The sequence below is a fragment of the Myxocyprinus asiaticus genome, chromosome 24, assembly GCF_019703515.2.
Source record: "Myxocyprinus asiaticus isolate MX2 ecotype Aquarium Trade chromosome 24, UBuf_Myxa_2, whole genome shotgun sequence".
NCBI lineage: Eukaryota > Metazoa > Chordata > Actinopteri > Cypriniformes > Catostomidae > Myxocyprinus > Myxocyprinus asiaticus.
Window position 1 is genome coordinate 28,729,013 of NC_059367.1, and position 14,139 is coordinate 28,743,151.

Below are 14,139 nucleotides of genomic sequence, written 5' to 3' on the forward strand. Positions count from 1 at the left end.
TGTAATAAAATCTGTGCAACATAGCATATCTGATACAGTATTTTATGCATATGACTATGACTGCATTAACAAGTGAATGTAATGTATCTGTTGGCAAGGTTGGATGGGCCCTGTCAAAGCAGTTCACTAAAAGAAGGGTGCTGATCAACCATCAAAGTAAGTACGGATCAAACCGTAATGTTGCTACATAGGGAGAAATATTACAATAGAAATATGCTAAAATATATGAGAAATACTAAACTACTTGTATGCCAGAATTTTTCAAAATTGTGTGATCATTAATATGTATGTAAAGGGTAGAAGCAAACTAAAGCTAAAAGTAGTTGAGAGGGGCATCTGTGAGTGGTATATGAGGACAGTTATGGTAATATTTCACATTGTTCCCTACTAAAATAATAAATAGTCATTATTTTATTTAAAAGATAATATATATATATATATATATATATATATATATATATATATATATAAACATCATGAATATTTTGCACACACAGACTATTTTTTCATTAACCTACTCTATTCAAGTTTGAAAAATATTATAGATTCATCCAGAGGGATTAACTCAGTGTAGGGCAGATTGTTGAGATCTGGTGTTTTTGTAATTGTAGTGAAAAGGAAAGATTGGTACTACACTGTTCTATGGCAAAGGACGGAACAAAGATGTGGTTCCCAGTCATCCAGAAGAATAATGCTTTGATACATTTGAAGCAAATAAGGTTATTCAGTTGAAGTTACTATAGTGAAGTTTTTTTAATTTATTCAATTGAGTGAAAATGTTATGAATGAATTATTTATCTGTTGCATTGAAATTTCTGATTTGGAATGTTTGGCATAGAAGGAATTAATGAAAACTGTTGACATAAAATGTCATTATAATGAAATAGCATGTTAACTGTTGAAAAACAATTCATGAAAAAAACTTTTCAAAATGACATAATGACTCAAAATGACTACATGAATGCGAGTTGTAATAAATGTGCATCTAAATTTTATGATCTGGATGTTATATGGACCGTCATATACCAATAGAGTACACTGACAATCCGAACAAGTTGACTTTACTTAATTGAATAAACTCATTCCCTCAGTTGAATTGAGTAATGGTATCTCCAAAACTTGTGTAATTTAAGTTCACTTAACTTGGTGATCATATAGAATGAACTTAACTATTTAGGTTAAGGTAACTAGATGCAAGTAGACTTAACTCATTTGCTATTTAAATGTTGTTGTTTCTATTTAATTATTTGAATTGAATGGACTCAAATTTAGGTCATACAATAACAGCTTAAATAAAGAAGATTATAACTGATTCTAGGTAATTCATTAAATAAATTTATTTCACCACAGAAATGCAGAGATACCTGTACTTCAGTTGCATATGCAAGGAAAACTGAGATAGTGTTAACAGGGTCTAATTTGACCAAAGGGGACATGGATCACTCGAATGGTGACATCACACAAAACAACTATTTGCAACAAAATAACAAATTACACTGTAAAAGAGCTAAAACTTCCATGAATTCTTAATAACAACTATTTAAATGACTATAAATCTTCACTTTCACATTCTTCTTTTTGTTTTAGGCTATTCATAGTCTTTGTGCATATCGCCACCTACTGGTCAGGGAGGAGAATTCATAGTAAAAAAGGACCTAAATTTTGATCTGTTTCTCACTCACACCTATTATATCACTTCTGAAGACATGGATTAAACCACTGGAGTTGTGTGGACCACTTTCATGCTGCCTTTATGTGCTTATTGGACCTTCAAAGTCCTGGCCACCATTCACTTGCAATGTGAGGACCTACAGAGCTGAGATATTCTTCTAAAAAACTTCATTTGTGTTCAGCAGAAGAACGAAAGTCATACACATATGAGATGGCATGAGGGGGAGTAAATGATGAGAGAATTTTCATTTTTGGGTGAACTATCCCATGAAATGCTGTTCATTACTTAGAAAGACAAAGAAATAGTAATGCCCATTTAAAGCCAGATTTACCATAAACAGTCTAGATACTGTCCCTGTAATTCATTGTTTTAACTGTGTTTTGATATGCATAGGCACTACATAATGAAATCTGATTTAAGGCCTCACGTGCCATGACACATTCAAGACATCCTAGCTCCACTATTGAGTTGTGAGTGGGCAGAGGCACAGACATTATGTAACAAAAATGTTCCTGCCTCAGAGAGTTAGTGAGCATCCATACACACACACAGACACATCAGGACAGTGAGAAATAAATAAATTAAATCTCACCTGACTTGGTTAGGGTGAGTGAATAAAGAGAGACAGTGAGTGATGAAACAGCCAGTGCTCATCTCCCCTTCTGTGTGTGTCATTGGTTGGCTGAGCAGTGGCGTACTGAAACCACAGGCAAGGACAACTAGGAAAAAGTGAGTGTATGCATATAGGTATGAGTGAACATTTTCACTTCTTACATTTTGAAAAGATTATCGAGATTATATATTAAGTGTATCCAACAGATAATGAATGATGTTTGTAGGGGATGCTTTTTAAATGCAACTTTGTCTTTAATTTCTCTACTTGTATTTATTTATTTATTTTTTGAAGATTCTTGCTCTCTTTTCATGTTCAGAAATGGAATTAAGTTCTAGAAAAGTTTTTATTGCATGTGATTAACTGCATTCCTTTCATGGGAATTTAAAGGGATAGTTCACCCTAAAAAGAAAATGATGTCATCACTTACTCACCCTCATGTTGTTTGAAACCCTTATGACTTTCTTTTGAAGAAAAGAGGAACATTTTTGAAGAATTATATATACAATTAAAGTCAGTGGGGACTGAGGCTGTCAGTTGGAACTACATGAAGGTGAGCAAATGATGACAGAATTTCCATTTTTGGGTGAATTATCCCTTTAATTCTTAAGCTCTAAATGACTGGTATTTTGTCTAGTAGCTACTTTTAAGAGGCATCCGAAAGAATACAACCAGAAATTAGCTGCTGGGTGTTGTATTTTCAGTATTTGTAATACTGAGCAAAAATCCACTTGGTAGGGAGAGGGCTTAAACATTGTGAACTGAATAAAATGAACTTGGATTAAAATCATCCACTTGAATTATTAGGGAACACTGGTGTTGGACTGTATCATGTGATTGCATAAACAAAACAAGCTTCATTTTCAACCTCTTGTTTTCCATCTCGGGCGACCACACAGCAGAAAATGTGCTAGCATTGCACAGAATTACAGTCAGTAAGGTCTACTTTGTAATGTGGCATGTAGTGAACTTTTAAAATTAGCTGGAAGTAACAGGACAGTTGAAGGGTTCATACAGAATGTGTGTAATTGATTTGTGGAGGGCAGCAAGGTTTTCTGTAGGCTTGGAGGGAAGGGATTGTTCTACATTGTTTGCCTCAGGCAGCATCCTGTTTCCAGTGGACTGCTATAGAGTAACTCTATTCATAGCCTTTGCCCTGTTCCAGGCAAGCCATGTGGCCTCTCGGCACTACTACACTGCACATCTGTTCAGCTGTTATCTTTCTCCACTATCATTTGCTCAAATTCAATTAAGATGCAACGTTATCAAAGGAGATTATTGCTACTCTCTGGGAGGGCATCTCTCTTTCCTGTCCCTCCTCAGGTCAGTCTTAATGGCCATTTTCTGTACAGTAAAAATATAATCCAGCATCCGTTGTTATGTAACTCTAGCGAAGTACAGATATTAATAATCCCACACGGCCTGTGGCACGCTGGCTCTGTGACATCACCGTCAGCCTCTGTGAAGTTGGACTAAAGCTCTGTGGGTAAACACGCTTAAGAGCTGGACATGGAGCGGTTTGCTGGAGTTCACAGACAGCAGGGCTTCCAATGTGTAGATTATTCATAGATTATGGGACATGGTATGTACTGCTTCTGCTTCACAGATGTGTGGATTAAGATGTAAATTATTACTAGATTGCAGGCTTTGGATTTTATTGAATGTATTGCACTTCTGTATTGTATACTTCTGTAGTGGTAAGTAGTGGTGTCATGTACAGTATGAGGATGTAGTGTACACAGAATCTTGGCAGATGTCTGTTGTGCACTGGAAGAAATTATTTTCTTAATATCTTGTTTTTGTCTTGTTTTACAGTGAAAATGCCTAAAAGTCATTTTAGAGAATATATCTTAAATTAAGTTTTCCATGTTTTATTTTGTTAGATTTATGAGAAGAAAAAAAATGCCAGTGGGGTAAGAATTTTATTTATTTATTTATTTATTATTTGCTTCTTTATTAAATGTATCTTGTTTTAAGGATGTTTTGAAAAGTTATCATGTTTTTAAGGATTTTCACTCAAAAACAAGACAAAAATACTTTTTTCAGATAAAGACAATTATTTCTGCAGTAAGTGTTTGTGTATTTCTTATGTTTGTTGCTTACATTGTTAGGGAAGAGTGTTTTTGCTTGTTAGATAGTGTGTAAAATATTGTGTATTCATAAATGTGCTCATGAGAATGGTTTCTGCTATGTCTGCTGCTGTCTGTGAAGTGGACAATTTGAAGTTGATCGCATGGCTGAGAGCTTCTGTGTGTTTAATTGAACAGGGGACTGTGCATGATGTCAGATGTCTAGGGGTGAATATATGCATGATGTACAAAGTGTATCCTGTATTTATGTGTGCACACGTTTTTGTGTGTGTTCTGCATGTTTATGTATGTGTTTGTACAGTATGTATGCCTAAGTGACATGTGACTGTCTGTCTTGTAGGAGATGATGGGGGCTGAAAGGCAGCATGAGGTGGATGTTCTCAAACAGTCCCAAAGGGAATTGCAGTGGGTCCAAAAACAGCTGTCAGTCATCTCTAATAGAACTAATGGACCTGGCAGGACCAAGGATAAGGTGAGTCTGTCAGCTAATCAAAAGCCAAACCAACACATGGGTGAATCTCACAAAATAAAAGAAAACTAACTAACTTACTAACTAAACAAACAAACATATAGATAAATAAAACAAAGCCTATTTTTAGGACCATTCTGAAGTTGTTTTTTTTTTTTTTTTTTTTTTTTTGCATTTTGCATTTTGACATTCCTTTATTCATATGGAATCAGGGTTCAATAGGCTGCAAATTAAGCTCAATCTACAGCACTTGTTGGTTACCACAAAACATAATTTTGACTGGCCTCTTTTTTTTTTTTTTTTTTTAGGAAAGCAAAAATCAGGGTTAGAGTAAGGCACTTAAAATGGAAGTAAACAGTGCCAGCGTTTCATTCATTTGTTAAAGCACTTAAATTCTTACATAAAACACTTGTATTATTTGACCTGTGAAGTGGTCTATATCGTCATTTGTGTGTTGGGATTACATTTCTAAGTGGATGAACTTAGTTACGTCAACGACGTACGTATTCCTTTAGGTGGCGCCAGTACTTCCGAAGGTAAATACGACGCAGACTCTATTAGCTTCTATTAGAACAGTGGTTCCCAAACTTTTTTAACCCTCATGTTGTGTTCCGGTCATTTTGACCCGAAGAGGATTTTCTTTTGCCTGAAAATGCTAGTTAATATTATCCTATTTGACTAAAACTTACTGACTTTGCTCACACAGGGGGGGTTTCACACCTTTTGGTGTTCCCTGTCAAAAATGACCAGCCTATAAAAATTGCTTATAAATCTCTCATTATGATATATTATCACCAAATATTGGATTAGATATTTTTATCAACTTGTTTTGTATTTCTTTTTGGAACACGCACACACAGACGCACACATTCTCACAAACTCTTTTGAGTATTATGTACATGCTTTCTTTTTCACAGAGATGAACTTTGTCCTACCCTGAACTGCATCCAATATCCATTCATCCATTCAATTTTACCACACACACACACACACACACACACACACACACACACACACACACACACACACTGACACACATGCGCAATAACACACACACACATGCGCACACACAGACAAACGCACACATGCTCATGTACATGCACAAACTCTTTGAGTATTACATTGCTTCTTACATGTTTGTGTTCACATATGTGCATTTGTGCTTACAAACATAAAGGCTTCGGATCTGTGCACGCGCACATACACACACACACACACACACACACACACACGCACACACACAATCACACTAGCACACACACACACGAACACAAACATGCTCACGTACAAACACAAATTCTTTGAGTATTACATGATTTCTTCCATGTTTGTGTTCACATATGTGCATGTGTGCTTGCAAACATAAAGGCCTCGGATCTCTGCACATGCACATACACACACACGCACACACACACACACAAACACATGCTCACGTACATGCACAACCTCTTTGAGTATTACATGCTTTCTTACATGTTGGTGTTCACAAATGTGCATGTGTGCTTGCAAACAAAAAGACCTCGGATCTGTGCACGTGCACATACACACATACATGCACACTAACACACTAATACTATGTTTTTATATCATTGTGGGGACTCTCCATAGACTTCCATGCATTTTTGGATTTTATACAGATCAAACGATAATTTCTATCCCCTAACCCTAACCCTACCCCTAAACCTAACCCTCACATAAACCTTTTTGCATTTTTACATTTTCAAAAAAACACCGTTTAGTATGTTTAATAAGCCATTTCCCTCGTGGGGACCGCTGGCTGGTCCCCACAATGTAGGTGATCTCAGGTTTTACTATCCTTGTGGGGACATTTGGTCCCCACAATGTAGTATAAACATGTAAATACTCTCTCTCTCTCTCTCTCCACACACACACACACACACACATGTGTGCACACATGAACACACACATACTCAGGTACATGCACAAACTCTTTTGAGTGTTACATGCTTTCTTTTTCACAGAGATGAACTTTATCCTACCCTGAACTGCATCCAATATCCATTCATCCATCCAACATTACCACACACACACACACACACACACACACACACACCAGTACTGTCTTTGCCCCACAGTGATCCCTCTCTAACAGAATCAATAGAATTGTGGTGTTCAAAGATGACCAGCCATTGAAAATGAATGGGGAAGATCACAAAAACAGGACTTTTATTTTGAAATGCTTTCATTTTCTGAAAAGGGGCACAAACACTTGTGGTGTTCCCTGTCAAATCTGACCATTGTGACAAAGAAAACTGGCATAAGCTTATTTATACATTAACACTGTCATATAAAGAACATTTCATGGAACAAAAATACCAACACTGTTCATATTTCTGTTATATTTTCTAATTAACAACAAACCAAATCAACGAACATCTGGTGGTTTTGTGTCCTCATGCACATGCACATGATAATAACTTTTTGCATGTGCCTTGCAAATGTGTGCTTAGCATTTGCAACACACAATGCTAGTGAACCCTCACTGTAGGGCAAAGACAGTTCTGGTGTGTGTGAGTGTGTGTGTGTGTGTGTGTGTGTGTGTGTTCACGTGCACAGGTCCGAGGCCTTTATGTTTGCACATATGTATGCACAGATATGTGAACATGAACATGGTGAACCTACTCTTGAACACTCAGTTTTTCTCTTATTTTTGATCTCCACCATTCATTTTCAATGGCTGGTCATTTTTGACCAGGAACACCACAAGTGTGACTCCATTTTGTACAAAATAAAAGCATTTCAAAACAAACTTCCTGGTTAAACATTAACGCACATTTGTGTGATAAATAGTACAGAATGTTTTCATATTTTATTTAATATTGCCAAAATTATCCACAAATAATGCTTTTTTTCAGTTAAAAATGGAGGTGCATAAGCTCAGGTCAATGAGGCCTACGATCAATAAGCTCTAAAAAGAAATACAAAACCTGTGCTAATTGATAGAAACAAGTTAAAAAAAGATCTAATCCAAAATTTGGTGATAATAAAGCATAACGAGATATTTATAAGCAATTCTTAATAGGCTGGTCATTTTTGACCGGGAATACCAAATTAGGTCAATAATGTAAACACAGCTCAAGGGTTAACCCCTTTATAGTGTTTTCTTTTTCATGGCACCCCAACCACTGAATAATAAATAAATAAACAAATATGCGATCGAAAACAATCTTTTATTTAAAAAGTTTAATATTAACTTATTAAACTTTAATATTAAATATATTAACAAATTAAATGAAGTTTTTCTCCTAAACATTGCTTTAAGTGTTTTTAAATTAATTATTGATGAACTGTAATAAAATAGAGAACAGAGTTAGAGCCTGTCTGAAGGGAGAGCTTACAAGGTTAGCATAAAAAATAGCATAATGCAGCATAACTTTGACATTCTATGGGTGGGTGGAGAGGAAACAAGAGCCAGTTCTTTTTGAATGGATGTCTATGGAGATGATGCTTCCCGACGCTGAATAAATTGCTTTTGTGAGGAAACAATAAATTGACCACCTGTCAATCTTCAACATGTTTTATACTAAACAATCCTTTTGGAGTGAACTGTGTGTGGAGTTTACTATGATAAAACTGTTGTTTTATAAGGTATGTCACGGATGATTTTGTAACAGGTATGTGTCAGTTTACGGCTCTCTCCATTAATTTGTATGGTATCCGCAAACGGTGACTTACTGTAGTAACACGCTAGTTGACCGTGACGCTCTGACCTATGGTAAAAACACGGAAGTATCTGACAGAGTAAAACCAGAGATTATTAGCAGAGATGGACCACTTCTATTTAAATGAATGGGGGAAATTGGAACGCCCAACCACGGAGCTCTGAGCGCCCAACGGTCAACGGATGTAGAAAGAAAGACCTTTTAAGATTCAGACATCCCGTCAATCAACTCTAGAACGCGCATGCGCATTAGCTATATATATATATATATATATATATATATATATATATATATATATATATATATATATATATATATATATATATATTTTTTATTTATTTATTTATTTATTTTTTATTTTTTAAAACGTACTATGAGGTAAAGAATCACAATTTATGATACCAGTATTGTCAGATTTTATTGCTGATTTGAAATGTGTTCTTTGATCATAATCTTGACCAACCGTTTTTGAGATTTTGGTCTTTCTCCATTCAAGAAGATAAGAGCTGGGCCTGGGTAGCTCAGTGAGTAAAGATGCTGACTACCACCCCTGGAGTCACGAGTTTGAATCCAAGGCATGCTGAGTGACTCCAGCCAGGTCTCCTAAGCAACCAAATTGGCCTGGTTGCTAGGGAGGCTCACATGGGGTAACCTCCTCGTGGTTGCCATAATGTGGTTCTTGCTCTTGGTGGGGCGCATGGTGAGTTGTGCGTGGATACCGTGGTGGATGGTGTGAAGCCTCCACATGCGCTATGTCTCTGCGGTAACGCGCTCAACAAGCCACATGATAAGATGTGTGGATTGACGGTCACAAACTGAGATTTGTGCTCCGCCACCCGGATTGAGGTGAGCCACTACGCCACAACGAGGACTTAGAGCGCATTGGGAATTGGGCATTCCACATTGAAAAAAAAAAGAAAAAAGAGGATAAGAGCTGCACTGACATGACTGGAAAGTGACCCGAGAGTGTTCCAAAGATGGCCGATAGTGGACTGACTTGCTAGAAAGACTTTGGTAAAACATAAATTGTGATATAAAAACATTAAAAAGGTAATCTAATGAAATGCAAAACTGCTTAAATTATTGACACAATCTTTACTGTGTGATTATTAAAAAACACATTAATACAGATTCTATACAGTCAAGAGTTTGACTGTAAAGCAGACCTGTCATTAAAATTTATTGGGCTTAAAGGTGCATTCAGTAATTTTTTCCTCATTAAAAACATTTCTCCTAAAGATATGAATTGTAATTTTTCAATATATGTAGGAAATCATGACCACTCACATTAAAATGAAGACAGTCATAACAGTAACCTTATAAAAGCTGTTTTAATCTACATGGAGAGGGTCCGCACATGGGGGCTGCCATGTTAGAATCACATGACCAGCCGAATACTACTCGTTTAATCTCAGTAACCATCCTGTTATTTGACACTTTCACTCACTGATTAAAGTAATCATGGCTGACTGTGAATACTACATTCCTACAATAGCATCTGAAACTGAAAACTATTGATTTTATTATTGATGCTGCATCCAAGCCGCTAGGTGTCAGTGTAAGTCTAAGATGACACAAATACTGAGTGCACCTTATCCAGCCATGGATAAGGAGGGCTTTTTCCTCTTTTTCTTGTCAATATTGCTGTTTGATTAATATTAACGATAGGCCTATAACAGCTACAGCAGGTCTATTAGGCTACATTTACACTCTCGTAATGCATTAAAGGCTGTGTTTACATTCATCTAGTGTCAGGAGTGACAATTTGACGAAGAAGCGCATTTAAATTTTCGCGCACACAGCTGCATTCACCACGAGAAACGAGCGCAGTAGAGCACGCAAAGACATACGCATTTAAGCAAAAGCCGGTACTTTTAAGTAGTGGCCATAAAAATGTTAAACTAAGCAGATATTTTGCAGCTCCCCTAGCCAGCACACAGTTTGGGAACCATTGTATTAGACTGATTCTGGCTGTTTTTCATCGTTGGACATCATGAACGTATGCAAACTACAAGAAGAAGACAACTTTGGCCACATGCACAATGCAGCTAAATAAGATTGCCGGTGCACCTTTTAGAGTTTATTCATGTTCTGTACACACACAGTTCGGTCATTTATAGGAGCGACAACCACATTCTACAACTGAATTAACTCCTTTTTGTTCCTCTTCTGATTTAGGACAACGGTCTTGCAACCTACAAATCTACTCTGTGTAAACAAGGAAGTTATGTCAATTCTCTTCTTGGCATCTTTGTGTGGACATCACATGAAAATTACCGGGATTACAGGGCTTACTGGTGTTATGTCGTCATGACAACAAGTTTGAAATATTGGATATAACTTTAGACAGACAAGGTTATAAAGCGATTTTACCACACTACAGTCATGATAACATACATCATATTTATTTTCTATGGCTTTACTTTTGAAACAGTGTGTATTTTGCTGTTTTGTGGACTGGCCCCGTTTACTTCACCAAGTACCTTACTGAACATACAATTTGCACAAAAGACATGACATTTCTTTATTTTCTTTTGACTTTGAGGTGAAATATGACTTGGACATGTTCTTGACAGGTTTTGTGACATTCAGCCACATACTGTATATTTGTGATTTCATGTATTTGTGGCAGAGTATTTGGAAAATAGATGATATATGTATAAAATACTCCAAAGTTAAAAATGTTTAGGCCTACATGTTTTTATTCTAAAAGAAAAAAAAAATTGGAGTATAATGGTTAAGGTTGCAATGTTTTAACTCTTAGCACAGTTGTGGGCATGAGTAACCACAAAGCTATACTGTAAGTATTATTGGATTAGCCTGTGTCCTGACCATAGTTTGGTTTTCTAAGGTCTTGTCCTTCTCCTTGATCCGCACCAAATGCTCTCTTCCTCTTTCACCCTTCTCAACCCCCTTTTTAACTGCATCCCATACTCCACCTCATCTGTTCTTTCAAGCATTCACTTCTCCCTGAAATCACCTGATGACCTGCTGAGACAACATGGTGTGTTCCATTCAGAAGTGATCATCTCTATGCCCTATTCCATTCAAAGACTTTACCAGCTTTGGAGGGCTGAAAGATGTGTGGCTCAAAAATAAAGCTCTGTTTGGAATGACTTTACAGCAGGACTATTATGATTGTTCTCCTCTTGAAGTGCCCACTGAAAGCATCATTTATGCCATTTGGTGAGGGTTAGTCTCAGTTGAACATGTGATTGATGCCTTTGTAGCAGAGCCACTCAGTCTTCTTCAGTCCCTTATTAAACAAAGATTGTATTGATCCTTCAACTTAACCTACAGTGCTTGTGAACAGACACCTTTTCTGGTTCAGGCTTGAAGAGGATGAAAATTGATCACTTATACTCATGGGCAAATAACATTGATTTGACAAGAATGTTATAGAGATGTTAATGAGTCCTAGAATATAGAGCCTGGTTATATTTAGGTCCACACACAATCTGCTCTAACCAAACTCTGCAGAAGTATTTTGCAAAGGCAAAACACAATAACTACAACACATTTAGTCAGAACTGAGTTATGATCGAAATTGGGTCTAGACCATAATCTGATCCTTGACAAATGAGTTTGGCTCAACTACACTCAAAATCAAAACTACAATGAAAACTTTCTGAAGCCATTTTTCTCAGTTTCAGTGTTGGAGTAGTAACTGTGTTTTGGCTTTGTCGGCACACAGACCACCAGAGGATTCAAACGCATGTCATTCACAAAGTTTTACACATCCTCCATCCTTGCATCTTTGTTTATTAAATACTTTGGTTTTTCTGTTTGTGCTTCCTGCTACCAATAAGAGTAGTCTCTAGGGATGTCCCGATAATGATACTGGTATCAGATTCAGGTCCAAAACTGCGCTCATGTACATCGTAAAAATGCGAGATGGGAACCGGCTGAGCAGTCAACGAAACTTTAATTACATAACAGAACTTACACATAACATAAAACACATACAGCGCTGCCACGTGCGTCTCTCTCTCTCTCTCTCTCTCTCTCTCTCTCTCTCTCTCTCTCTGGAACTGGCGTCCCTGGCTCCTCTTTATCCCTCTCCTGCTGACTGGGCTGATTCACTGTAGTTTACTGTAGTAAAACCATGTTTAATTTTTGTAAGGTTGGGTAAGGGTTAGGTTTATGGGTAGAGTTTGGTGTAAGGTGTCTGTGGGACTCTAAATAAACACAATAAACACTGCAGTGATACTGGATGTTAGTATTAAATGAGGAGTGCAAATAGCATCTGACACTATTTGCGCTTAGTGGAATGAAGATGCTTTTGTTGCTCTTAGCACAAATAGTTGCTGCTGCAAAAAATAATAAATAAATGGTATTGAGACAACCCTGGTAGTCTCCTTTCAGTTTAACACATTTAACCATGTTAAAATTTGTTCTATAAAATTACCGCACAAATTGCGAAGAAAAAGGTCAGCACTTAATGTCCAGATCTGCCGTTTAGTGAGGGGAATCTGTGTAGATTTATATGTTGTTACAGTGTTGCCATTTGGCTATGGTTATGCAATACTATCTTTCACATGGGGCAGCCGAAGGGTCTTTTTGGAAAGAATCAGGGAGAAAGGGACAGAAAGAGGAGAGAGAGACAACCCACATAATAACTGCCATGGTTGCCAGGCAGCAGCATTATGAGCATCCAAAGCTTGTTTTGCTTCTTGTTAGGCTTTGCAATGTAATTGTACAGATTTTTCTTTTGTAATCTCAGTCCAACCATTCACATTCTTATGGGACGCTCTGCTTTCCTCATGCTCATTAATTTGTTTATCTGTTGGCACCTTGCTGCAAGCACATTAGGAGTGTTCTGTGCAGTACCAAAGTTTGGCACAGAGGGCAGTCTTGCCCAATTGTTTTAATGCCAAGTCTGGGGAAACCCTGAACTGTCCAAATAATCCACCTTAATACCCTGCTGCTTCTACATCCCAGATCTCTGATTGGCCAGGGCTGTTGGGAATGGTTCTGCCTCTGCACAGTGGGAGATAAATGACTGGTCAAGCTCACTCAAGGGTGGAAAGAGTAAGCGTGCAAGCATCAGAGAAGGCGAGAGAGAGAGAGAGAGAGAGAGAGAGAGAGAGAGAGAGAGAGCGAAAGAGAGAGAGAGAGAGAGAGAGAGAGAGTGTTCTCACAAGAGATCCTCATTTACGAATCCATACTGTGTAGTCAAATCAGACATATTAGTGAAAGCATAGAATTCGCAGCATAATAGAAAAAAAGCTGCATGAGAAGAATGAGTGAATGAGAATGAAAAGTCAAAAACACTTCATTTGACCTTGTCAGATCCAATCATGACCCCTCCAGCTGCCTCCAGGGTGGAAGAGTGTGCTCATCTGTTGAAAATTGCACAGGAATGAGAAACGCACATTTGCATGACAGAGATGTCAAAGTGAACCAATGCTCACTGCTGTAAGATGCACTGGATCTGCACTTGTGCGTGCTTCTCTCTCTGTGTGTGTGCGCGTGAAACAGAGAGAGAGAGAGTGAGAAAAGGGCAGTGGTGTTCCTTTCAGCGTTGATCCAGCACAGAGATACAGAGGGAAAGGGAGAAAGCGCCTGTGAACGCCAAAGGCAGTGTATTCGTGTACTGATGCGCTCTTTCA

The 14,139-nt window shown here is 37.5% G+C and overlaps 1 protein-coding gene across 1 annotated transcript in view; it reads left to right on the forward strand.

The window, feature by feature from the left end:
• Nucleotides 1–3,751: 3,751 nt before the first annotated feature.
• The window catches only part of LOC127414760 (RIMS-binding protein 2-like), a 246,122-nt gene continuing 235,734 nt past the window's right edge, over nucleotides 3,752–14,139 (forward strand). Inside the window, exons 1-2 of the mRNA XM_051653018.1 lie at nucleotides 3,752–3,867; nucleotides 4,716–4,847. Of these exons, the coding sequence (XP_051508978.1) occupies nucleotides 3,865–3,867; nucleotides 4,716–4,847 (135 nt within the window). The 5' untranslated portion in view covers nucleotides 3,752–3,864. The remainder of the gene's footprint in view (nucleotides 3,868–4,715; nucleotides 4,848–14,139) is intronic.